Genomic DNA, 27,029 nt, shown 5'->3' with positions numbered 1-27,029 from the left:
AGCTCAACTATTGCTCAATTATTGCTGGTTTAGATAGTAGTTGAGGTTAATTGGATTTGATCAAGATTAGTATTTTAAATTTTGAATCTTTCTTGATTTGAATGTTAGAACTAAATATTTGCATTTTGTTTGCTTACAAGTTTGTTTCTTCATAAATATGTAGTAAAAATAATAATTAAAGTATAATGCTACTCATATCATTACCATTTTGTGGGTTTTGAGTTAAAAATAGTGATTTTGCAAAGTGAAACCCGTGAAAAAGATGATATTGCTTAGTTCTTGCCTTGGTACAATCGAGCTCAACTAGGTAGAGATGTTCGAGATAATGGTAGAGCTCAACTATTGTTTTACTGTAGCTAGTTGAGATACTAGTAGAGCTCAACTGATCTTGGTTGATATTTATATTTGTAATCTATAAAATTGTTTCATCAACAATTTTGTCAAAAAGAGAGATTACATTCTTTGTAAAAAAAATATTAAATTCAATCTATATGTTAATTCTAGTAGTAGAGCTCAACTGTTGCCCAATTATAGTTGGTTGAGATACTAGTAGACTCAACTATAATTGATTGAGTTATTAGTAGAGCTCAATTTTTGCTCAACTATAGTGGGTTGAGATACTAGTAGAGCCTAACTAGACTTGGTTGAGATTCGTATTTTTAATTTTAAACTTATTAATTATAATTTTAACATTAAATTTATTTTCTAATGTTAATAATATATTCTCGTTGCAGGAATGACTCGAGTGGTAATCTATGCTCAATATGATGGGGAATGGAAGGAAGAGCAAGGGTTGTATAAATGGTCACCAAAGAATAAGGAAGTTATATCTATCATTGTTGATGACTCCAATATTACTTTTGAGGTGTTATTGGAGAAATTGTATAAGAAGATTGGGGTGAATCAAAATGATATCGAATTGAAAAGAAGTTACTTACCTATCATTGCGGGAGAAAATATGCCACCACTCATTTTACGAGGGGATGAATGTCTTGCAGCTTATCTTTAGGATTGTGGAGAGAACAATCGTAGAGTTGCACTACGTGTGGAGCTCATTAAGAGAGAAGATATGTGTGACATGGAAGTTGAACGCAACATGAAAGAAAATGAACAAAGTTTAGTAGATGATTACTTTGACCGTGAATTCTACTTTGAAAATAATATTTGTGATGCTGCTTCTGCACCAGTCGAAAGTGGTGTTAATCTAGGTTGTGAACCTGTGGACCTTCTTAACAAAAAGACAAAATCATCATCTCCAACTCCAAATCACACTGACCCACTGAACTACTATGATTCACTGGACCACCATGATGAACAAAATCAAGTCCCTAGTGAAGACACATTTAGTTTCCCAGATGGGTCAGATTTGGCAATTGGTCAAGAATTCAAGAACAAAGATGAGGTAAAAACTAAGTTGAACGATATTGCAATAAAGGCTTGCTTTGAGATGGAAATTAATAAATCTACCAAGTCATTATATGTGACAAAATGCATTGACAAGTCATGCAATTGGGCAGTGCGTGCAACAAAAGTTACCAACTCAGAGCGTTTCTCAATACGAACTTATTGTAACACTCACACTTGTTCCCTTATTAGCCGGAAAAGAAAGCATCGTCAAGCAAGTGCTGCAGTAGTTGCTAATGTCGTGAGGTCAAGTTTCAATGGTCAAAAAGAGACACCGAAGCCAAAAGCAATAATGACGATTGTGCAGAACAATCACATGCCAATAACATATTGGAAAGCTTGGAAGGGGAAAAAACTTGCAAACAACCTTCTTAGAGGTTCACTTGAATTAAGTTTTCAAAATCTTCCAGCTTACTTATACATGGTTCGAAAGATGAATCCAGGTACGATCACGCATTTGGAGGTGGATGAAGATTCTAAATTCAAATATGTTTTCCTAGCATATGAAGCATCCATCAAAGGATTTCGTTGTATGAGAAAGGTTAGTGCGGTGGATGGGACTTGGTTGAAGACCAAGTACAAAGGTGTAATGCTCATTGCAACAGCACAAGATGGTAATTTTCATCAATATCCTATTGCTTGGGCTGTGGTTGATTCAGAGAATGATGCTTCATGGTCATGGTTCCTTACAAAGTTACAAGAACTTATACCAGATGATAATGATTTAGTCTTTATTTCAGATAGAAATCAAAGCATCATCAATGGGGTGTCAAATATTTATAGGAAGTCACAACATGGGCATTGTAGGTGGCATCTGTCTCAGAATATTAAAGCACGTGTCAGAGTTAAAGGTGTCATAAAAGTATTCGAAGAAACTACCAATGCCTATAAAGTTTCTGACTTCAACAAACTCTATGATGAATTGAAGAATAGATATCCCGTAGCAGTGAAGTATCTTGAAGAATTAATTCTCACACTTAGTAAATGGGCGAGAACTCACTTTACAGGCTGTCGGTACAATATTATGACTACGAATGGTGCAGAATCTATTAATGCAGCACTGAGGGAACCTAGAGAGTACCCTATCATTGCGTTGTTGGAGGCTATGCAGGCAAAAGTATCTGAGTGGTTCAACAATCGCCGCAATATTGTGGCATCTTTCAATACAAAGTGTACACCTTTAACTCCAAAGGCAGAGAATATTATTCCAAAAAGATTCAAGAAAGCATCGAAAATGAATGTGAAACAACTTAACCGATTTGAGTATGAGGTTACAGGTAAAGAAAATGATGCCATAATTGATTTAGGTCAAAGACAATGCTCATGACGTGTCTTTGACCTTGATCAACTTCCATGTGTGCATGCATTAGCATCATATGAGCAAGTTAGAACAGAAGTGTATGATTTGTGCTCTAATTATTATAAGTTGGAAACTTGGGCGTTGGCTTATGTTGATACCATTTATCCAGTCCCTCAACAAGAAGATTGGGATATCAATGAAGTTGAAGTACTGCCGAAGGTATTGCCTCCAAATGTCCCAATCAAGCGTGGTAGAGCAAAATTGAAAAGAATCCCATCAGTTGGTGAGGGAAAAAAATGGATAAAAAGGTGTGGTTTATGCGGGCAGCCTGGTCACTCCAAAAAAACGTGCCCCTTACGAGCCACAACTTCTAAATTGTAATTGTTGATGCATATGCTTGTTTTGAATTATTATGGGTAATTTATATCATTGTATTTGAATTAATTTAAATTTTCTTGTGTTTACTTGATATGAACCTCGACTTCAATGAGTAGAGCTCGACCATGGATGGTCGAGCTTTGCAAAGATTGATAAATATTCCAGTATAGAACGCCTGACATGAGTAGAGCTCGACCATCAATGGTCGAACTTTGTAAAGATAGATAAATATTCCAACATAGAGCTCAACTGACGCGAGTAGAGCTCGACCATGGATGGTCGACCTTTGTAAAGATAGATAAATATTCTAGCATAGAGCTCAACTGACGTGAGTAGAGCTCGACCATGGATGGTTGAGCTTTGTAAAGATAGATAAATATTCCAGCATAGAGCTCGACTGACATGAGTAGAGCTCAACTATCAACAGTCGAGATTTAGAAAAACTAATAATAATATCATCATAAAGCTCAACTGTCGTGAGTAGAGCTCGACTGTGTTAATATGTTTAATAAGAATAATTGAATATTAATAGATGTGACATTTAGTCTAGGAAAATTATGAAAATACAAATATTTTTATACAATAAATTTTTTAAGTATATTGATGATTTTATTTATTAGTAAAAAAAATGGCATTAACATTATTGCATTTATTAGATGCGGTACTTTATCTATAATAAATAAGAGACGAGTCAATATGTTTAATAAGAATAATCGAATATTAATAAATGTGACATTTAGTCTAGGAAAATGATGAAAATACAAATATTTGTATACAAGAAATTGATAAATGTAACATTTAGTCTAGGAAAATTATGAAAATACAAATATTTTTATACAATAAATTAATAAATGCGATATTTAGTCTAAGAAAATTATGAAAATACAAATATTTTTATATAATAAATTTTTAAGTATATTGATAATTTTATTTATTAGTAAAAAAATGGCATTAACATTATTGCATTTATTAGATGCGGTACTTTATCTATAATAAATAGGAGACGTGTCAATATGTTTAACAAGAATAATTGAATATTAATAAATGTGACATTTAGTTTAAGAAAATTATGAAAATACAAATATTTTTATACAAGAAATTGATAAATGTGACATTTAGTCTAGGAAAATTATGAAAATACAAATATTTTTATACAATAAATTTTTTAAGTATATTGATAATTTTATTTATTAGTAAAAAAAATGGCATTAACATTATTGCATTTATTAGATGCGGTACTTTATCTATAATAAATAGGAGACGTGTCAATATGTTTAACAAAAATAATTAAATATTAATAAATGTGACATTTAGTTTAAGAAAATTATGAAAATACAAATATTTTTATACAAGAAATTGATAAATGTGACATTTAGTCTAGGAAAATTATGAAAATACAAATATTTTTATACAAGAAATATTTTAAGTATATTGATAATTTTATTTATTAGTAAAAAAAATGGCATTAACATTATTGCATTTATTAGATGTGGTATTTTATCTATAATTAATAGGAGACGTATCAATATGTTTAATTAGAATAATCGAATATTAATAAATGTGACATTTAGTCTAGGAAAATTATGAAAATACAAATATTTGTATACAAGAAATTGATAAATGTGACATTTAGTCTAAGAAAATTATGAAAATACAAATATTTTTATACAAGAAATTTTTTAAGTATATTGATAATTTTATTTATTAGTAAAAAAAATGGCATTAACACTATTGCATTTATTAGATGCAGTACTTTATCTATAATAAAGAGGAGACGTGTCAATATGTTTTACAAGAATAATTGAATATTAATAAATGTGACATTTAGTCTAGGAAAATTATGAAAATACAAATATTTGTATACAAGAAATTGATAAATGTGACATTTAGTCTAGGAAAATTATGAAAATACAAATATTTTTATACGAGAAATTTTTTAAGTATATTGATAATTTTATTTATTAGTAAAAAAAGTGGCATTAACATGTGTATAGAGCTCGATTGTATTGAGTAGAGCTCGACTGTACGTGGTTGAGATTTTTAGAACCTTTACAAAATGGTTCGACTGATATGAGTAGAGTTCAACTGTACGTGGTTGAGATTTTTAGAACCTTTACAAAATGGCTCGACTGATATGAGTAGAGTTCGACTGTACGTGGTTGAGACTTTTAGAACCTTTACAAAATGGCTCGACTGATATGAGTAGAGCTCGACTGTACATGGTTGAGATTTTTAGAATGTAACGACCCAAATTCGCTAATAAGGCTTAAGGGCCTTGATTGGCGTGCCAGGAGGGCATGATGGGATTTATGTGTGATTCTAATTATTTAAATGCATGGTTATGATTTAAAGCATGTTATATGACTATTTGTTTATCTGAGATGCATGACTATGTAAGTTAGTGTGCATGTAGGCCCGGATCGTGTTAGAAGGGCATAATTGTAATTTGGCCATGATTGGTCGTAACTGTATTGATATGTGTTGATTGTTGAGGCCACAGTGGTATGTGGATGTATCTGTGCTTTGTGACTCGAGGCGATCCCAGTGGGCAGGCTAGCGGAAAGTGATGACAAGAATTTATACCCGGCTCGGGGCGAGCCTGGGGGTACGAACAGGAATTCAGAGAAATAGATTGAGATTTATTTTGATGATGGGGGATAATTATTTGGTGATTTATCAGGTAGTGGGAAGCAACGGGAAAATATTAGAGACACTTGAGGATTAGCGGGAATTGGGTGAATGACTAAGATGGCCCTACTTGAACAAAAGGATTTAAAATTTATAGGGAGGGCGTTTTGGTCATTTGGCTTTTGGAGATAGGTTTTTATAAGGCTTTATAGAGAGAGGGAATGCTGAAGGAAAAAGAAAAGAAAGAAGAAGGAAAGAAAGAAAAGAGAGAAAACAGGGGGGGTTTTCTCAAGGAACGGTTTGTGCGTTCTTGCACCGTTCCTCTCCGTTTTTCTTGGGGAAAAGCTTTGAGGGAGAGCAAGGATAGGCTGAGCATCAAGGATCTTGGGTTAGACTTGAAGATTTGGCAAGAACACATCAATGTTTGAGGTAAGTTTTAGAGATTTTCGGTTTTAAGGGTTTTGATGGTTTGAGCTGTGTTTTGAGCTGGATTGATGGGAATCTCAGGGGATTTCTGGGCAAGCTTTGAGGGAGAGCAAGCTAAGGAGGCCTAGGGTTGAATCAATGTCGAAATTTGCAGCAATGGTATGATTTCTAAGACTTTAACTTTGTGGTTTGCTTGAATTTCTGGTTTAGGGTTGTTCATGGTAGATTTTGAGATTTGGGATAAATGATCTTGGGATTTGAGGATTTGGGATGCTTGGGATGAATGGAGAGTGTTCATAAGCTTGATTTTGAGTTTGGTAAAGATTTGGGGAAGTTTGGTTTGAGATTGGGTGAAAGAAATCGCAGAAATGCGATATTGGGATTTCTGGGCTGCAACTAGCGCTACAGCGCTAGTCAGTGGGCGCTGTAGCGCTAGTCCCTGTTTCTGGAGGGGTGTTCTGCTTGTAGCGCTACAGCGCCCTCTTTAGAGCGCTGTAGCGCTGCACTGTTCACAGAGGGGAATTTTTGAGTTTTGATGATGGATTTTGACCTAGGGTTCGGGGCTTGTTTCCGCCACTTTGTTTTGGGGATTTGGGACTTCCCAGGGGCTCGGGATTGGTCCCGAGGCTAGGTATTCGGACTTGGGGTTCGGTGTTGACTTTGACCTATGTTTGTGCCTAGGTGTGCGCTAAGGCTCGGGTGGGATCGTGCTCAAGGAGTCAGGTGATCTAAGCTATTGATTGGAAAGGTAAGAAAACTATAACACCCGAGGTTAGGGCATGGCCCCAGATTATATTATGTGCAAATTTTTAAACCTTAAATGAATCATGATGTGTGTGAATGATTATTTCGAATGTACTATATGTGTGATTATGATGAAATGAGCGGCAAGGGCCGAGTACGGCGTAAGCCGGGGCGGCCGTGGGCCGAAAGTAACACCTAGCACATGGGATGCTATATTCAGGGTGGGACCCAAGGGATACATGAGTTATCCTCGCGGTGAGAACCGATACCCCAGGGCTTTGGTAAGGGTCCTGGGGCGGCATGGCCGTGTTTGCTTAGTCTAATGGTTGACTTGTTTATTTGTGGATTATCTGTTATGATAAACTGTATACATTGCATATGTTATGTTCTGCATGAGTTTTCTTGCTGGGCTTCGGCTCACGGGTGCTCTGTGTTGCAGGTAAGGGCAATGGCTAAGTCAACCAACCATGAGTACGGAGAGCGTGAAGCGACGCGTACATGTTCGGCCTGCCCGACTGCTTTGGTTGGGGGTTTATTCGAAAGTGGCTGTAATAATCTATGATTTTATGATTTCTTAACTGTAACCTTATTTCAAAAATGTAATTAGTTTCAAACCTTATTTTGGGATCCCAAATGTTTAATAATAGAAGTTTTAATGAAACGACGCCTTTTCAAAGATTACAGCCTTAACTTTTAATTAGTCACACTTTTGTTTCAAAACCTCGGTTAGCGAGTTCATTGCACATTGTTTTGTCTTAAAAACTCACTTAGTAACGGCTCTAAGGAAGTAGGGCGTTACATAGAACCTATACAAAACAGCTCGACTGATATGAGTAGAGCTCGACTGTATATGGTTGAGATTTTTAGAACCTTTACAAAACGGCTCGACTGATATGAGTAGAGCTCGACTGTACATGGTTGAGATTTTTAGAACCTTTACAAAATGGCTCGACTGATATGAGTAGAGCTCGACTGTACATGGTTGAGATTTTTAGAACCTTTACAAAATGGCTCGACTGATATGAGTAGAGCTCGACTGTACATGGTTGAGACTTTTAGAACCTTTACAAAATAGCTCAACTGATATGAGTAGAGTTTGACTGTAAATGGTTGAGACTTTTAGAACCTTTACAAAATGGCTCGACTGATATGAGTAGAGCTCGACTGTACCTTGTCGAGTTTTATTACAAATATTTACAATATGACTCAACTGACATGAGTAAAACTCGACTATACATGGTCGAGATTTATCAAAATTATAATTTTGTTTACTATAGAGCTCGACTGACATGAGTAGAGCTCAACTATATCCAGTTGAGATTTCCAAATACTAAATAAGCTTCAAATTTAGAGCTCAACTGACATTAGTATATGGTTGACAAATCTAGAGAAATTCATGATGATCTTCAACTACGTATAAAGTTTATAAAACATTGTCATTCTTGAAACTATCCAAACATTTTAAAATATACAAATTACTAAAGCTCCCAATCTTGACAAAAAATATCTACTGCCATCTTCATTCTGTAGAATGGTATCATGTCATCTGAAAGACGATCAAAAGTACAACCAGCCATGTCAAACTCAATGAACTTAATTGTGTACACTGCACAATCTCCCCTGTTATAAGAAAAGTTTAAAATCAATAATAGATTTAAGATTGCAATAAATATAGACTAAGTAAGCATGTATATATAGACTTAGATAAATACACTTACCTTGAATTTTGTGGAACACTAAGTAAGCGTGTATATGTCATTGGTTTGTGAAGACATTGTGCTATGTCCTCAAATTGTGAAGATACACGAAGCATAGTCGGAATCATCGTTTGGAGTGGCAACATCAAAGCATCCATTTCTTTTGATGAGGTCGCTCCAATACTGCAGTCATAAACAATCAACTTTAATGCTTGTAAGTCTACTTTAACTGCAACCCAATGATGGTCCCTTATGTTTAAAGGCATATACAACTTTTTTGAGCCTTTCCATTTCTTGCCCCAAAAATGCGGATGATTCCCTGAAATATATTGACTTATTTCATCATCAATAATGTTAGGGTTACAGTTGAAGTTGATGGTCACCAATTGAGTAAATTTTTCATCCAAAATGATTGCATCTTGTGGAATCACATCTTGATACTCATGTTGTCGCTTTCTAATGCCAAACAAAGCATCATCAATGTGCTGTAAAAAATAATAATAACATTATACACATGAAAAAAAAATTAAGTCTTAGATATAAGAGATCATAAAAGCATATGTCATACCTCACTAAATAGCCATTCATGGTCTTTAATAATCCGCTAGAAATAGTCTATAGTTTGTAAACCAAGCCCACAATCAATACTTTTTTTACTTCTTAAATGTTCATCAAACATCTTTTGTTTTTCAGGATTAATCTCCCTTGAAGGATCAAACTGGATATGATCTTCTCGTCGCAATCTAGTCCAACAAAAAGGGTCAGTGTATGGTGATTTCATGTCGTGTGAACACTTTAGTGGCCTCTTTGGAGGGTGTTCTTCAACTTGGGGAAGGTGCTCTTCAAGTTGGGGAGGTTGCTCTTTATCAAGAAGATGTTGGCCATCAACCTGAGGACGTTGCTCTTCAACTTGGGGAGGTTGCTCTTTATCAAGAGGAGGTTGGTCATCAACCTGAGGAAGCTGCTCTTCAACATGAGGAAACTTTTCATGGTATGTTCTCATGTAATCATCACTAGTACAGTTGCCACCATGACCATCATCACATTGGGGCATTGATACGATATTCTGTTGTTGAAGTAAGGAAATTATCTTTGAAGGAAACAATGCAATTTCTGATCTTATCAATGCACATTGTTGATCTATGTAAGCCTTGAGAGCAAACCAGTCAACTTTGTCACCTTGACTCTCTTCTAGTCCAACTTCTGTAGCTTGACCAGTGGCGTGGCCTTCATTTGTAACACCAACATTGTCACAAGTCGCATGCCCATCAGTATCATTGGCCCAATTAATTGTACCTCCAAACTCTAACACAGCAGTCAATATATCAATCATGCGATTTGACTTTGGTTCAGGGATACGGATGAATCCTTGCATGTGTGGCATTCTCTTCTCTCGTTCAGTAGGTGAAAGGATACTTTTTTATATCCTGAATACAAAAAAATATTAATATAAATATATATATGTATATTAAAAGGAAGACTAAATAACAAAAAATAAATTAGATGCTAACCTTGGAATCACCTAGAGCTTCTAGTACATCACTATAAGAGGGAGGTCTCTTATGCTTCCAAGTAGTCCTCCATTGACAAATTCTCAGCATTGATTCGTCAATATCATCTCGAAGCTCTACATACTTTCTTGCCACTGCCGGCACACATTCATACACTAATGTCTACACATGCAAATAAGAAAAATTGTAAGGATTTCTAAAATAATGGATGTTCTTCAACTTTACTTAGGGCAATTTTATTACCGCCAATGGAAGAACAAAGCCTGAATAGGTGAATGACGACATCGTCTTTGCTTTCTCATGCATTGATTTTTCTTTTCCTTTCAGTCCCTTCCGAAGTTGCTTTAATGCATACTCATAAGAATGAGTCCCCCAAGGGTATTGGTTGAACATGTCCAAATTTTCAACCAATCCCAATAATAATGAGTCGATGTTAGACAAACTTTTGTTCCTATGCATTAAGGCCGCAAAGACAAACAAGAGAGATGCCATCTTTAATATTTCCTTGTTACTTACATTTACATTCCTTCGAACTCTATTATTTTGGTTTTGGTTGGACATTTGTGTAAATTTGGCCTTCACGTCGTCAATGGTAACTATTTCTTTCCCACGAAAGTGTCTATCTTTAAATGCATTTGACTCAGCTTGAGTTTCCCAACCTTCTGGATATTCTGAGCATTTTAGCCCAGATATTAATGCATACTCCATCAATGAGAATCAGATCGGTACCCCATTAACAACAAACCATATCTCTGAATCTCTATCACAGTCTGCTTCCCGAATTAGTAATAACCACATCACTTGAATTGAATGTTCATAGTTCTTAAAAAGATCAAGAAAGTGGCCAAATGGAGATTCCTTGAACAATTGTAAGTTGGTCGGGTCATTCTTTAGTACATCATTAATAAGTTTTGTGACCTTATCTATCTGACTTTTTACACTTATCTTGCACTCAAAGTGTTCATTCTCCTCTAATAAAGGCTTCAATCGAGGAATCTTTTCAATCTGCAATAAATTAAATATCATATTTCTCAATATTAAATAACATAAAAACTTAAATATTTTACAAAACAAATCTTACTGGAAGTGTTTTCTGTCGTGGCATAGAGGAAGACTCTGATTGTTCATCAACATGTGATTCTAATTGTTTTTCAGAACATGTCACTGACTCTTCTTCAATATATACCTATTAATTAAATATAAGAAAAATATAAAATTTTAATCAATAGAGTAAAAAACAAGTTAGTCGAGCTCTACTCACTCTAGTTGAGTTTTACACTAAAATTTCATTTAGATTTTGGAAATCTCGACCATGTTTGGTAGAGCTCTACTAAAGCCTGGAAATCTCGACTATGTATGGTCAAGCTCTACTCACACCAGTCAAGCTCTATACTACAACTTCAATTGGCATTTTTATAGAAATATCTTTTTTCTTAAAAGATAAATTGGTTGATTTAATTTTTTCCTTTTATTATTTTCGGAAATAATTGTTTTCCTTTTATTATAATTTTCGGAAATATTTGTTTTCCTTTATTATAATTTTCGGAATTGTTTGGTTTCCTTTATTTCAAATTTCGGAAATCTACTTTCCTTTTGTGTGAATTTTGGTCAATAATGTGCTTCCTTATTTAGCATATATTGTCTCATTTTGTTTATAAAGGAAACAAAGTATATTGCAAATATTCGGTACTTACCCAAAGTTGTTTTTGGATTATTTGCTGATATATTTTCGTGCAGCTCAAGGATTGAAATCAGGAAACTGGTTCTTAATGTCATTAATTGTTGTTTCCTTTTTGAGCTTGTTTTGATCCGTCACAGGTCTGAGCTGTCCCCACCGATATCGCATCTGTCGGATCAGCATTTTCTAAAAAAGGCAACTCTTCATCAATCAAGAATAACTATTGTGATTCTTGCCTTTATTAGAAGAATTCTTTCTCTGCCTTTGTGAGCATGAAAAAGACTCTATAAATAGGGCTCTAAAGGCAGTGAGAAAATTGAACTCTTTGGTGCATTATTCGTGACCTTTATTGTAATATTTGTGAGAGTTCCTCTTTGTATTCAAGATCATAAGTATTCATATGATCTTGTAGAATTATGTGTGTTTAGTTTTTAGTGGTGAGTTTATACCATGTTCATGAGTGAATACACATTGTAATTTGAACACAACGTTTATAGTCTTCGGGAGAATATTTTTACAAGCCTTGCGTCGGGAGGATGCAAGCACTCGCTGGCCATTGAAGGGAGTTCAAGTGGTTGAGCGTTTCAATCAAGATCAGATTAGTGAAGAGAAGTACAACAAGTTGCGGCAAATCTCAAGAGGGAGTCTTGTTTTGTTTAAGTCAATGTTTTTGTACTTGTGATTCTTTATTAATTGGTTTTATTCTCTGGGCGTGGCCCCAAGGAGTAGGTTATCCGAAAGGGTTTCTGAACCTTGTAAAAATTCGTTGTGTTCTTTATTGTTTTGCACTGTCTTTTTATTGTGTTCAGTTTCTGTCCCGACAGAACTGTAATCTGTGTAAACAGTTAATTACCATTCCGCATTTTAATTAATTTACTTGGTTTAATTAATTTGGTAATTACTAAAAATGGAATTTCAATTGGTATCAGAGCGGGTCACTAAACTCTTAGTGCGATCTTGTATTTTTCCGTTTGTTTTGTGCCTTGTGAAATGTCTATCTTTGCAGAAGGTGGATCTATAACTCGCCCTCCATTGCTGAATGATACAAATTATCCATACTGGAAAGTAAGGATGAACGCTTTTATCAAATCCCTTGATGAAAGGGCTTGGAGATCAATATTGACCGGTTTGACACCACCTGTCGAGAGAGATTTGAAATCTGGTAAGACACAGGTAAAATCTGAACTTGAATGGTCTAATGAAGAAGATAAATTGTCAATTTATAATAATAAAGCTTTACATGCAATTTTTAATGGTGTTGGTGAGGGTTATATAAAATTGATTTCATCTTGTGAGTCTGCCAAAGATGCTTGGGAAATCCTTCAAACTCAATTTGAAGGAACCACTGATGTTAAGCGATCTAGGCTTGTAATGTTGACCACAAGATTTGAAAACCTTCGCATGTCTGAAAATGAAACCCTCACTGAGTTTTATGAAGAATTGTCTGACATTGCTAATGAATATTTTGCTTTAGGAGAAAAGTTGTCCGACTCTGTTTTGGTTAGGAAAATTGTTAGATCTCTTCCTGACAGGTTTCAATCCAAGATCACAGCCATTGAGGAGGTAAAGAACCTTGACACCTTGAAAGTTGAGGAATTGATGGGATCTCTTCGAACTTTTGAACTTAATCAAAAGATTCGCCAAGAGAAACCAATTACTGTGAAGGAGAAATCGATTGCCTTGAAATCTTCCAAAGAGAAAATGGAAAGCTCAGATGAGGAAGATGATGATGAAATGATCTTGTTATCGAAAAAATTTAAGAAGTTTATGAAAAAGATTGGTAACAAGAAAAACATGTCTAAATCCTCCAAAGGTAATAATTTTTCAAAACCTTTTGAATCTACTAATAAAAAAGGTATTCAATGCAGGGAGTGTGAAGGTTCTGGACATATTCAAGCTGAATGTGCCAATACCTTAAAGAAAAATAAGAAGGTCATGGCAGTCACTTGGAGTGACCAAGACTCTAAAAGTAGTGATGAGGAAGAAAATTCTAATCTTGCCTTAACTTCTTTTTTTTCTTGCTTACCTCTTGCTGTGCAGGTGAATGAGAACCTTGTTTGTTTAAATAATACTATTTCAACAGATGAGGGTTCCCATGGTGATTCAAATGAATCCAATTTGGATGAGGATTCCTTGAAAGAATCATACAAAAACATGTATGATCAATGGTTGAAAGTATGTTCAGATAATTGTTTGATGGAAAACAATAACAAAGTTCTCAAGAAAAGAAATGAAGAACTTGACTCTCTTGTTAAAAAATATGAAATTGAGGTTGTTGCTAAAGATTCTAAAATCAATCGTTTGTCTAATGAAGTTGATAAAATTGTGAAAGGTGTCAAATTGCTTAATCATAGATCTATGGTTTTGGATGATTTTCTGCTTGCAGGTCAAAAAGCTTGTGATTTTTCTAGGTTAGGATCAAATGGATCTAAACCTAAAGGAAAAACAATTTATATTTCTGGAAATCTTCCTATTGTTTCGACAACTGACCCTTCTGCAGGAACAACTCAAACTCATGTGGCATCATCTTTTCAATCTGTCACATCACATGAGAAACAAACCAGAAATTTTGAGAATAAAAAAACTGGTCATTTTATTCCAATTTGCAATTTTTGTGGAGTGAAAGGTCATTTTCAACCTAAATGTTTTACCTTGATGAATTTTCTTCACAAAAATTACTTTAATCATCATGGTAATTTGAGACAAATGCCCTTGAAGAAAAGGTCTCCACCTAAGAAAGTTGGGGTGAAGAAAAATAAATTCAAATGTCTTGCTGCCTTTACTTGTCTTAGAACATGTGCTTCTAACTCTTGGTTTTTTGATAGTGGTTGTTCAAGGCATATGACAGGTAACAAAAGCATACTCACTGACTTCAAGACTTTGAAAAATGGGGAAGTCACATTTGGAGATGGTAAGTCTTGTAAGGTACTTGGTAATGGCACTCTAAATTCTGAAGGACTACCAAAGTTGCAAAATGTTCTTTTGGTTGATGGACTTAATACTAATCTAATTAGTATAAGTCAAATTTGTGACCAAGACTTGTTTGTAAATTTTTCTCTTGATAATTGTTTTGTGCTTGACCAAGATGGAAATTGTGTTTTGAAGGGTTATAAATCTGTCGATAATTGTTACACATCATCTCAATCACACAATTGTCACACAATTACAAGGAGTGATACTAATTTGTTTCATGAAAAATATGATCATGTGGATTGTGAAAATTTGAGAAAAATTGGAAGTATGAGTCATGTTCATGATTTACCGAATTTAAGTAAATATTCTTTTGGTAAGTGTGAACCATGTCGATTGGGAAAACATTTGAAAATTTACCATGAAAAATGTTTCAATGTTGGAGTGTGTGCTCACTTCCAAGGGAACCCCATGGAGTCTCATGTAACTGTTGTTCGTTACATCAATAATACTCTTGATTTAGGCATTTGGTACTCCAAAGAAACAAATTCTAACCTTGTGTGTTATAGTGATGCAGATTGGGCAGGAAACACTGATGATCGAAAAAGCACAAGTGGTGGTTGTTTTTACTTAGGAAACAATTTGGTCTCCTGGCATAGTAAAAAACAAAACTACATCTCCTTGTCAACAGCCGAAGCTGAGTACATTGCTGCTGGAAGCTGTTGTACTCAACTTTTGTGGATGAAACAAATGTTGGCAGACTATGGGTTTGATGTTAAAACTTTAACCATTTTTTGTGATAATACAAGTGCTATTAATATCTCCAAAAATCCTGTGCAGCACTCTCGCACCAAACATATTGACATTCGTCATCATTTTATTAGAGAACTTGTTGAAAACAAAACATTGATTTTAGAATATGTTGAGACTAACAAACACATTGCAGATATCTTTACCAAAGCCTTAGACACGGTCAGATTTGATTCCCTCAGGAAATCCTTGGGGGTTTGTTTTATTTGAAATTGCCAAATAATTGATTGTCTTGCCATGCATATGTGTTTGCGTAAATCTCTTGTCCTGACTGGAAGAAATTTGATGAGCATATTTTTTGTATTGTAGAAAATGATCGTTATGAGCCTTATACTTTGTTGGAATAAAAAACCATATTTGAAAAATCATAGACATTCAAATTATATTTGATCAAATCATTATCTTTGTATGAGCATTCCTAATCCAGTTTCTTTTTCAGGCTCCATTTTGGAAAAGAGCTACCTATACTGATGTGTGAAAGTCGACACTGAGTAAGTTGGTACCAAGTAATTAGCAATTATATTGGAGGATACTCTACCAGCGTAAAGGGCTACCATCAGTAAAGGGCTACAATTGGAAAAAGGCTAAAAATCGCCAAATATGGGCAATGACCCTAGCTTTAAAAAGGCCAAAAAGAAACACCAAATTGCTTACACATGCACACACATATGCCTGTTCTGGACCGTGTAAGTTGGTTGTAAGACTCATACATATAATGAATTGACTCAAATATGTTTTGTGATTGGTATGTTTTTCGAATTATGGTCTCTTAGTATTTGAATTATAACTCATTTCTCTAATTTGTGAAAAATATGGTTATCTTGTTTCTTTTAAACAGGACTTGGGATTTACATAGACACATATGGTATGGCAATTTACACTTTATTTTCGGCAATTTTGTAATAAAAAATAATAAAAAAATTAAAAAATAAAATCTGTTATCTACCGTGTACTTAAAAAAAAAGGTTTGAAAAAAATTAATTGATACAATTTATTTGTTTTATCTCAACATATTCTAAAAATATTCAAAAAGTTTCCAATTTTGAGGTGTGAAAGAATTTGTTTAAAAAAAAAAAAAAAAAAAAAAACAGGAGATATTTTGGCATTTATCACTAAAATCCGGTTACCCATTTTTGTACTTGCCTCATTTGTGCACCGAATACTCTATTCAGATTCACTTTGGTTGTTTTATAATCAGTGTTTTTCCTGTTTGTCTCTCTCACGTATAACCAAAGTGTTTAGGGTTTTTGTTCTTTGTGTGTCTCCACTTGTTTCTATTCTAGCAGCCATGAAATCCAAGGAGCCTATCACCCCTGCTGTCCCAACTGCTCTCGCTTCTGTCCAGACAGGTCTTACACATCTTTCTGACCAGTTCCCTCTAATGGAGGATACTCAGCACCAAATTCTTGCTTCATTGGCCCTTATCAGTGCATCCACCTCTCCTGCTCCATGATGGTTACAGTTCCCTTTGATCTATTTTTATTTTGCTTTTGATAGACGTAAAAGAACACTTGATGGGTCTTTCTTTTGGTTTTGTTTCCTTTGCTCTTTGGCATTTTCTTAGACAATGAGGGGGAGAGAACTCTATTTTTGGCACTTTGATTATGTTTCCCTGCTGTTTCATATTGTTCTTTGTTAACTATGCATTGGTAATCTTTCGCAGGGGGAGTCATTTTGTGACTCTTGTGATTTTAAGCACTTACTTGTGTTTTGCAGGGATCTTTTAAAAATAGATATTCCTTGTCTATAAAATTGCCAAAGGGGGAGATTGTTAATCCTATAATTGACATTTTTATAGAAATATCTTTTTTCTTAAAAGATAAATTGGTTGATTTAATTGTTTCCTTTTATTATTTTCGAAAATAATTGTTTTCCTTTTATTATAATTTTCGGAAATATTTGTTTTCCTTTATTATAATTTTCGGAATTGTTTGGTTTCCTTTATTTCAAATTTCGAAAATCCACTTTCCTTTTGTGTGAATTTTGGTCAATAATGTGCTTCCTTATTTAGCATATATTGTCTCATTTTGTTTATAAAGGAAACAAAGTATATTGCAAATATTCGGTACTTACCCAAAGTTGTTTTTGGATTATTTGCTGATATATTTTTCGTGCAGCTCAAGGATTGAAATCAGGAAACTGGTTCTTAATGTCATTAATTGTTGTTTCCTTTTTGAGCTTGTTTTGATCCGTCACAGGTCTGAGCTGTCCCCACCGATATCGCATCTGTCGGATCAGCATTTTCTAAAAAAGGCAACTCTTCATCAATCAAGAATAACTATTGTGATTCTTGCCTTTATTAGAAGAATTCTTTCTCTGCCTTTGTGAGCACGAAAAAGACTCTATAAATAGGGCTCTAAAGGCAGTGAGAAAATTGAACTCTTTGGTGCATTATTCGTGACCTTTATTGTAATATTTGTGAGAGTTCCTCTTTGTATTCAAGATCATAAGTATTCATATGATCTTGTAGAATTATGTGTGTTTAGTTTTTAGTGGTTAGTTTATACCATGTTCATGAGTGAATACACATTGTAATTTGAACACAACGTTTATAGTCTTCGGGAGAAGATTTTTACAAGCCTTGCGTCGGGAGGATGCAAGCACTCGCTGGCCATTGAAGGGAGTTCAAGTGGTTGAGCGTTTCAATCAAGATCAGATTAGTGAAGAGAAGTACAACAAGTTGCGGCAAATCTCAAGAGGGAGTCTTGTTTTGTTTAAGTCAATGTTTTTGTACTTGTGATTCTTTATTAATTGGTTTTATTCTCTGGGCGTGGCCCCAAGGAGTAGGTTATCCGAAAGGGTTTCTGAACCTTGTAAAAATTCGTTGTGTTCTTTATTGTTTTGCACTGTCTTTTTATTGTGTTCAGTTTCTGTCCCGACAGAACTGTAATCTGTGTAAACAGTTAATTACCATTCCGCATTTTAATTAATTTACTTGGTTTAATTAATTTGGTAATTACTAAAAATGGAATTTCAATTGGTATCAGAGCGGGTCACTAAACTCTTAGTGCGATCTTGTATTTTTCCGTTTGTTTTGTGCCTTGTGAAATGTCTATCTTTGCAGAAGGTGGATCTATAACTCGCCCTCCATTGCTGAATGATACAAATTATCCATACTGGAAAGTAAGGATGAACGCTTTTATCAAATCCCTTGATGAAAGGGCTTGGAGATCAATATTGACCGGTTTGACACCACCTGTCGAGAGAGATTTGAAATCTGGTAAGACACAGGTAAAATCTGAACTTGAATGGTCTAATGAAGAAGATAAATTGTCAATTTATAATAATAAAGCTTTACATGCAATTTTTAATGGTGTTGGTGAGGGTTATATAAAATTGATTTCATCTTGTGAGTCTGCCAAAGATGCTTGGGAAATCCTTCAAACTCAATTTGAAGGAACCACTGATGTTAAGCGATCTAGGCTTGTAATGTTGACCACAAGATTTGAAAACCTTCGCATGTCTGAAAATGAAACCCTCACTGAGTTTTATGAAGAATTGTCTGACATTGCTAATGAATATTTTGCTTTAGGAGAAAAGTTGTCCGACTCTGTTTTGGTTAGGAAAATTGTTAGATCTCTTCCTGACAGGTTTCAATCCAAGATCACAGCCATTGAGGAGGTAAAGAACCTTGACACCTTGAAAGTTGAGGAATTGATGGGATCTCTTCGAACTTTTGAACTTAATCAAAAGATTCGCCAAGAGAAACCAATTACTGTGAAGGAGAAATCGATTGCCTTGAAATCTTCCAAAGAGAAAATGGAAAGCTCAGATGAGGAAGATGATGATGAAATGATCTTGTTATCGAAAAAATTTAAGAAGTTTATGAAAAAGATTGGTAACAAGAAAAACATGTCTAAATCCTCCAAAGGTAATAATTTTTCAAAACCTTTTGAATCTACTAATAAAAAAGGTATTCAATGCAGGGAGTGTGAAGGTTCTGGACATATTCAAGCTGAATGTGCCAATACCTTAAAGAAAAATAAGAAGGTCATGGCAGTCACTTGGAGTGACCAAGACTCTAAAAGTAGTGATGAGGAAGAAAATTCTAATCTTGCCTTAACTTCTTTTTTTTCTTGCTTACCTCTTGCTGTGCAGGTGAATGAGAACCTTGTTTGTTTAAATAATACTATTTCAACAGATGAGGGTTCCCATGGTGATTCAAATGAATCCAATTTGGATGAGGATTCCTTGAAAGAATCATACAAAAACATGTATGATCAATGGTTGAAAGTATGTTCAGATAATTGTTTGATGGAAAACAATAACAAAGTTCTCAAGAAAAGAAATGAAGAACTTGACTCTCTTGTTAAAAAATATGAAATTGAGGTTGTTGCTAAAGATTCTAAAATCAATCGTTTGTCTAATGAAGTTGATAAAATTGTGAAAGGTGTCAAATTGCTTAATCATAGATCTATGGTTTTGGATGATTTTCTGCTTGCAGGTCAAAAAGCTTGTGATTTTTCTAGGTTAGGATCAAATGGATCTAAACCTAAAGGAAAAACAATTTATATTTCTGGAAATCTTCCTATTGTTTCGACAACTGACCCTTCTGCAGGAACAACTCAAACTCATGTGGCATCATCTTTTCAATCTGTCACATCACATGAGAAACAAACCAGAAATTTTGAGAATAAAAAAACTGGTCATTTTATTCCAATTTGCAATTTTTGTGGAGTGAAAGGTCATTTTCAACCTAAATGTTTTACCTTGATGAATTTTCTTCACAAAAATTACTTTAATCATCATGGTAATTTGAGACAAATGCCCTTGAAGAAAAGGTCTCCACCTAAGAAAGTTGGGGTGAAGAAAAATAAATTCAAATGTCTTGCTGCCTTTACTTGTCTTAGAACATGTGCTTCTAACTCTTGGTTTTTTGATAGTGGTTGTTCAAGGCATATGACAGGTAACAAAAGCATACTCACTGACTTCAAGACTTTGAAAAATGGGGAAGTCACATTTGGAGATGGTAAGTCTTGTAAGGTACTTGGTAATGGCACTCTAAATTCTGAAGGACTACCAAAGTTGCAAAATGTTCTTTTGGTTGATGGACTTAATACTAATCTAATTAGTATAAGTCAAATTTGTGACCAAGACTTGTTTGTAAATTTTTCTCTTGATAATTGTTTTGTGCTTGACCAAGATGGAAATTGTGTTTTGAAGGGTTATAAATCTGTCGATAATTGTTACACATCATCTCAATCACACAATTGTCACACAATTACAAGGAGTGATACTAATTTGTTTCATGAAAAATATGATCATGTGGATTGTGAAAATTTGAGAAAAATTGGAAGTATGAGTCATGTTCATGATTTACCGAATTTAAGTAAATATTCTTTTGGTAAGTGTGAACCATGTCGATTGGGAAAACATTTGAAAATTTACCATGAAAAATGTTTCAATGTTGGAGTGTGTGCTCACTTCCAAGGGAACCCCATGGAGTCTCATGTAACTGTTGTTCGTTACATCAATAATACTCTTGATTTAGGCATTTGGTACTCCAAAGAAACAAATTCTAACCTTGTGTGTGTATAGTGATGCAGATTGGGCAGGAAACACTGATGATCGAAAAATCACAAGTGGTGGTTGTTTTTACTTAGGAAACAATTTGGTCTCCTGGCATAGTAAAAAACAAAACTACATCTCCTTGTCAACAGCCGAAGCTGAGTACATTGCTGCTGGAAGCTGTTGTACTCAACTTTTGTGGATGAAACAAATGTTGGCAGACTATGGGTTTGATGTTAAAACTTTAACCATTTTTTGTGATAATACAAGTGCTATTAATATCTCCAAAAATCCTGTGCAGCACTCTCGCACCAAACATATTGACATTCGTCATCATTTTATTAGAGAACTTGTTGAAAACAAAACATTGATTTTAGAATATGTTGAGACTAACAAACACATTGCAGATATCTTTACCAAAGCCTTAGACACGGTCAGATTTGATTCCCTCAGGAAATCCTTGGGGGTTTGTTTTATTTGAAATTGCCAAATAATTGATTGTCTTGCCATGCATATGTGTTTGCGTAAATCTCTTGTCCTGACTGGAAGAAATTTGATGAGCATATTTTTTGTATTGTAGAAAATGATCGTTATGAGCCTTATACTTTGTTGGAATAAAAAACCATATTTGAAAAATCATAGACATCCAAATTATATTTGATCAAATCATTATCTTTGTATGAGCATTCCTAATCCAGTTTCTTTTTCAGGCTCCATTTTGGAAAAGAGCTACCTATACTGATGTGTGAAAGTCGACACTGAGTAAGTTGGTACCAAGTAATTAGCAATTATATTGGAGGATACTCTACCAGCGTAAAGGGCTACCATCAGTAAAGGGCTACAATTGGAAAAAGGCTAAAAATCGCCAAATATGGGCAATGACCCTAGCTTTAAAAAGGCCAAAAAGAAACACCAAATTGCTTACACATGCACACACATATGCCTGTTCTGGACCGTGTAAGTTGGTTGTAAGACTCATACATATAATGAATTGACTCAAATATGTTTTGTGATTGGTATGTTTTTCGAATTATGGTCTCTTAGTATTTGAATTATAACTCATTTCTCTAATTTGTGAAAAATATGGTTATCTTGTTTCTTTTAAACAGGACTTGGGATTTACATAGACACATATGGTATGGCAATTTACACTTTATTTTCGGCAATTTTGTAATAAAAAATAATAAAAAAATTAAAAAATAAAATCTGTTATCTACCGTGTACTTAAAAAAAAAGGTTTGAAAAAAATTAATTGATACAATTTATTTGTTTTATCTCAACATATTCTAAAAATATTCAAAAAGTTTCCAATTTTGAGGTGTGAAAGAATTTGTTTAAACAAAAAAAAAAAAAAAAAACAAGAGATATTTTGGCATTTATCACTAAAATCCGGTTACCCATTTTTGTACTTGCCTCATTTGTGCACCGAATACTCTATTCAGATTCACTTTGGTTGTTTTATAATCAGTGTTTTTCCTGTTTGTCTCTCTCACGTATAACCAAAGTGTTTAGGGTTTTTGTTCTTTGTGTGTCTCCACTTGTTTCTATTCTAGCAGCCATGAAATCCAAGGAGCCTATCACCCGTGCTGTCCCAACTGCTCTCGCTTCTGTCCAGACAGGTCTTACACATCTTTCTGACCAGTTCCCTCTAATGGAGGATACTCAGCACCAAATTCTTGCTTCATTGGCCCTTATCAGTGCATCCACCTCTCCTGCTCCATGATGGTTACAGTTCCCTTTGATCTATTTTTATTTTGCTTTTGATAGACGTAAAAGAACACTTGATGGGTCTTTCTTTTGGTTTTGTTTCCTTTGTTCTTTGGCATTTTCTTAGACAATGAGGGGGAGAGAACTCTATTTTTGGCACTTTGATTATGTTTCCCTGCTGTTTCATATTGTTCTTTGTTAACTATGCTTTGGTTATCTTTCGCAGGGGGAGTCATTTTGTGACTCTTGTGATTTTAAGCACTTACTTGTGTTTTGCAGGGATCTTTTAAAAATAGATATTCCTTGTCTATAAAATTGCCAAAGGGGGAGATTGTTAATCCTATAATTGACATTTTTATAGAAATATCTTTTTTCTTAAAAGATAAATTGGTTGATTTAATTGTTTCCTTTTATTATTTTCGAAAATAATTGTTTTCCTTTTATTATAATTTTCGGAAATATTTGTTTTCCTTTATTATAATTTTCGGAATTGTTTGGTTTCCTTTATTTCAAATTTCGGAAATCCACTTTCCTTTTGTGTGAATTTTGGTCAATAATGTGCTTCCTTATTTAGCATATATTGTCTCATTTTGTTTATAAAGGAAACAAAGTATATTGCAAATATTCGGTACTTACCCAAAGTTGTTTTTGGATTATTTGCTGATATATTTTTCGTGCAGCTCAAGGATTGAAATCAGGAAACTGGTTCTTAATGTCATTAATTGTTGTTTCCTTTTTGAGCTTGTTTTGATCCGTCACAGGTCTGAGCTGTCCCCACCGATATCGCATCTGTCGGATCAGCATTTTCTAAAAAAGGCAACTCTTCATCAATCAAGAATAACTATTGTGATTCTTGCCTTTATTAGAAGAATTCTTTCTCTGCCTTTGTGAGCACGAAAAAGACTCTATAAATAGGGCTCTAAAGGCAGTGAGAAAAGTGAACTCTTTGGTGCATTATTCGTGACCTTTATTGTAATATTTGTGAGAGTTCCTCTTTGTATTCAAGATCATAAGTATTCATATGGTCTTGTAGAATTATGTGTGTTTAGTTTTTAGTGGTTAGTTTATACCATGTTCATGAGTGAATACACATTGTAATTTGAACACAACGTTTATAGTCTTCGGGAGAAGATTTTTACAAGCCTTGCGTCGGGAGGATGCAAGCACTCGCTGGCCATTGAAGGGAGTTCAAGTGGTTGAGCGTTTCAATCAAGATCAGATTAGTGAAGAGAAGTACAACAAGTTGCGGCAAATCTCAAGAGGGAGTCTTGTTTTGTTTAAGTCAATGTTTTTGTACTTGTGATTCTTTATTAATTGGTTTTATTCTCTGGGCGTGGCCCCAAGGAGTAGGTTATCCGAAAGGGTTTCTGAACCTTGTAAAAATTCGTTGTGTTCTTTATTGTTTTGCACTGTCTTTTTATTGTGTTCAGTTTCTGTCCCGACAGAACTGTAATCTGTGTAAACAGTTAATTACCATTCCGCATTTTAATTAATTTACTTGGTTTAATTAATTTGGTAATTACTAAAAACGGAATTTCACTACAACTTCAATTAGACTTTAGAAATCTCTACTATGCATGATCGAGCTCTACTCACATCAACCGAGCTTTACTCACTCCAGTTGAGCTCTACTCACAACAATCAAGCTCTATGGCACAATTTCAATTAGGCTTTGGAAATCTTGACTATGTATGGTGTTGCTCGACTCACACCAGTCGTGCTCCATACTACACTTTGGTCGAGCTCTGCTCACACTTGTCGGGCTCTATGCTACAATTTTAATTAGACTTTGGAAATCTCAACTATGTATGGTCGAGCTCTACTCACCAGTCGAGCTCTATGCTATCAATTAGACTTTGGAAATCTCAACTCATGCTAATCGAGCCCTAAACTGAAAGTTCATTGCATTTTTAAAAATCTCGACCATAACCACTTGAGCTCTACTCGTTCTAGTTGAGTTCTACATTTTAAACTAATATTTTTCAAATCATGCCTTTAGTGCTCTAAATTTATAGCCAATTGATTTCAATTAAATATATTATCTATTCTAAAAAAAAGTACAAGAATAGAAAAAATGTATTTAACTTCATTTACCTCATTATCTAATTGAGTCGTTGTTGTGTCTGCGGGAGGTGTTGGTGGCACACTGGCATCCAACGATTTTGAGCACGACGACTCTGGACTAGATTCGTGAATAATCAACCGTCGTTGAATCGTTGTTGTGGATCTCTAATGCTTGGTACTTTCGTTCGTGCCATGGAATCTAGGAAATAAAGTGTATAAGAGTTGAGCTTGGGTGATTGGACAATCGATCCACCTAAAAATGCTAATAGAAAGCAAATTTACATGAAAATATCATTATTCGAACATCATAATAAGATCTATTTAAATATATGGGTCTAAGAAAATTGACTTAAAGTGATTATGTACTGTGACTGAAATCTTCAATAAAAACAAGGTTGTTAATATATCAATTATCAAAATAAGCTAAAATGTACACTCTACATCACATATCCAATATGTTTTTTTTTAACAAAAAAAAAAAGATAATGAAGTAGTACAATTAATCAATGCAATGTAAGTATTCATTTTAAATATCAAACCATAAGCAACAACACATATTGTATATTAGTTGAAAATCTCAATCTAATTTAATAAAGTTAGTTCATTAAGACATTTTTACAAATATATGGTTTGCATTATTATTAAGATTGTAAAATAAAAAATTAATAAACAAAATAAATATTATAGCAAAGTATAATAGATTACACAAAAGTTTAATACAAAAAATTGGTACTCACTGTCATTTTAATTCAATAAATCAACTCATTTATATGTATATATATATATATAAAAGCTAAAAGAAAATAGGATAAAAAAACAAAAACAAAAATAGTGAGAAATGTACTTGATGTGATAGTGGAAGTGAATATACTTTTGTTGTTCTGCTTCTTTTGACTTATTTGATAATTGTGTTGTGATGTCAATATTGTATTAATAATATTGTAGTGAAGGAATTGAAGAAAAAGAGAGTGGGAGAATGGGAAAATGGGACCAGCGGCGAAAATGAGAGAGAGAAGATAATATATATATACAGGGTTTTCAGTTAAAAGGTAATATTAGTAATTGTCTTCTTAAAATTGTAAAAAAAAATTAATAAAAAAAATAAATATCACTTAAATATAACAAGGTTATATTGTTAAAACCGGGTAATCACAAGGTTATATAACTCAATAACCCCCTAATAGGGTGGGTTGCGGCGCAAATGGCAGATTTTGGCCAGTGGAGGTTTTGAGCGCGAGAACTCAAACCTTAGGGCTCGGGATCGATCCTACTACTCAGTTTCATAGAATTCGATGTCCTAGAGGCTAGGACTTGGTCTGGAAGCCTGTGTTTGCTCGTTATTAAAAAGATTCTATATTTGGTTGTGACTAGGTTATCGCTAGGGGCTCGGGATCAGGATCATGCTCGAGGGTCGTTCTTGTTTTTCATTACACTCGGACCTGAGGTAAGAAAACTGCACCCATTACATGATGTACATGATTAGGGCTTGGCCCGAATGTTGAATATAGTTTTGATTGGGCGTTGGCCCCTATAAATGCGCATGACTATGATTATGCCTATGATTATTGATTAAACATGTTGAGTGCTATGTATATGGATATTTTCTATATGATGAATGCATGTTAGCATCATATAATTGAGAAAGGCTTGAATTATGAGTCAAGGACGGCAATAGCGTCAAGCTCTGGTCGAAAAGCATTGACTTATCAGTCAAGAACAGCAATATCGTTGAGCGCTGGTCGAAAAGCATTGACTTATGAGTTAAGGGCGGCATAGCGCGCTAAGCACTGGTCGATATGACTAGACCCAATCAGGAGCGCATTATACGCTTGTCCGCCCTAATGGTCATGGAAAACTAAAACGCCAGGTATGCTGGGCCAGCTCCAAGGCTAGTTATTCAGAGAATAGGGAAATAGGCCCCGGGGTGACCTATTAGCCCCAGATCCTTGGGTGCTGAGCCCTGATGTGATTTATTAGTCATGTACTTGGGCAACGGGCCCCGATATGATTCAATTAATCATTTATTTGGGGCATTTGGTCCCATATGAATACGTAGTCATTTATATGAATGGTATGCATGCATGAGTAGGGTTATTATTGCTAGGCATGCTTATTATGGTTTGATAATGTATTATTAACTGCTTATGAGCATGTTTAAGTTTTCTTGTTGGGCCTTGGTTCACAGGTGCTATGTGGTGCAACTAAGGGGAAAGGAAAGCTGGACCAGCCATGAGTTGGAGAGCTTAGGTGGCGATGTGTACATA

At 34.5% G+C, this 27,029-nt stretch overlaps 1 protein-coding gene across 1 annotated transcript; it reads left to right on the top strand.

The window, feature by feature from the left end:
- Positions 1–736: 736 nt before the first annotated feature.
- LOC133805848 (uncharacterized) lies at positions 737–3,085 on the top strand. The gene is made up of 3 exons (XM_062243999.1): positions 737–898; positions 1,010–2,681; positions 2,775–3,085. The coding sequence occupies exons 1-3, from the start codon at positions 737–739 to the stop codon at positions 3,083–3,085; spliced, it is 2,145 nt and encodes a 714-aa protein (XP_062099983.1).
- The last annotated feature ends 23,944 nt before the right edge of the window (positions 3,086–27,029 follow it).

The sequence above is a fragment of the Humulus lupulus genome, chromosome X (assembly GCF_963169125.1).
Source record: "Humulus lupulus chromosome X, drHumLupu1.1, whole genome shotgun sequence".
Lineage (NCBI taxonomy): Eukaryota > Viridiplantae > Streptophyta > Magnoliopsida > Rosales > Cannabaceae > Humulus > Humulus lupulus.
This window is presented reverse-complemented; position numbering and strand designations above follow the sequence as displayed.

Bases quoted from the DNA above. Each gene is read 5' to 3' on its own strand.
- LOC133805848 (XM_062243999.1), top strand. From the start codon at position 737: ATGACTCGAGTGGTAATCTATGCTCAATATGATGGGGAATGGAAGGAA. The intron at 899-1,009 runs GTGAATCAAAAT...GCTTATCTTTAG, and splicing joins AATTGTATAAGAAGATTGGG to GATTGTGGAGAGAACAATCG. The intron at 2,682-2,774 runs GTAAAGAAAATG...TGCATGCATTAG, and splicing joins ATTTGAGTATGAGGTTACAG to CATCATATGAGCAAGTTAGA.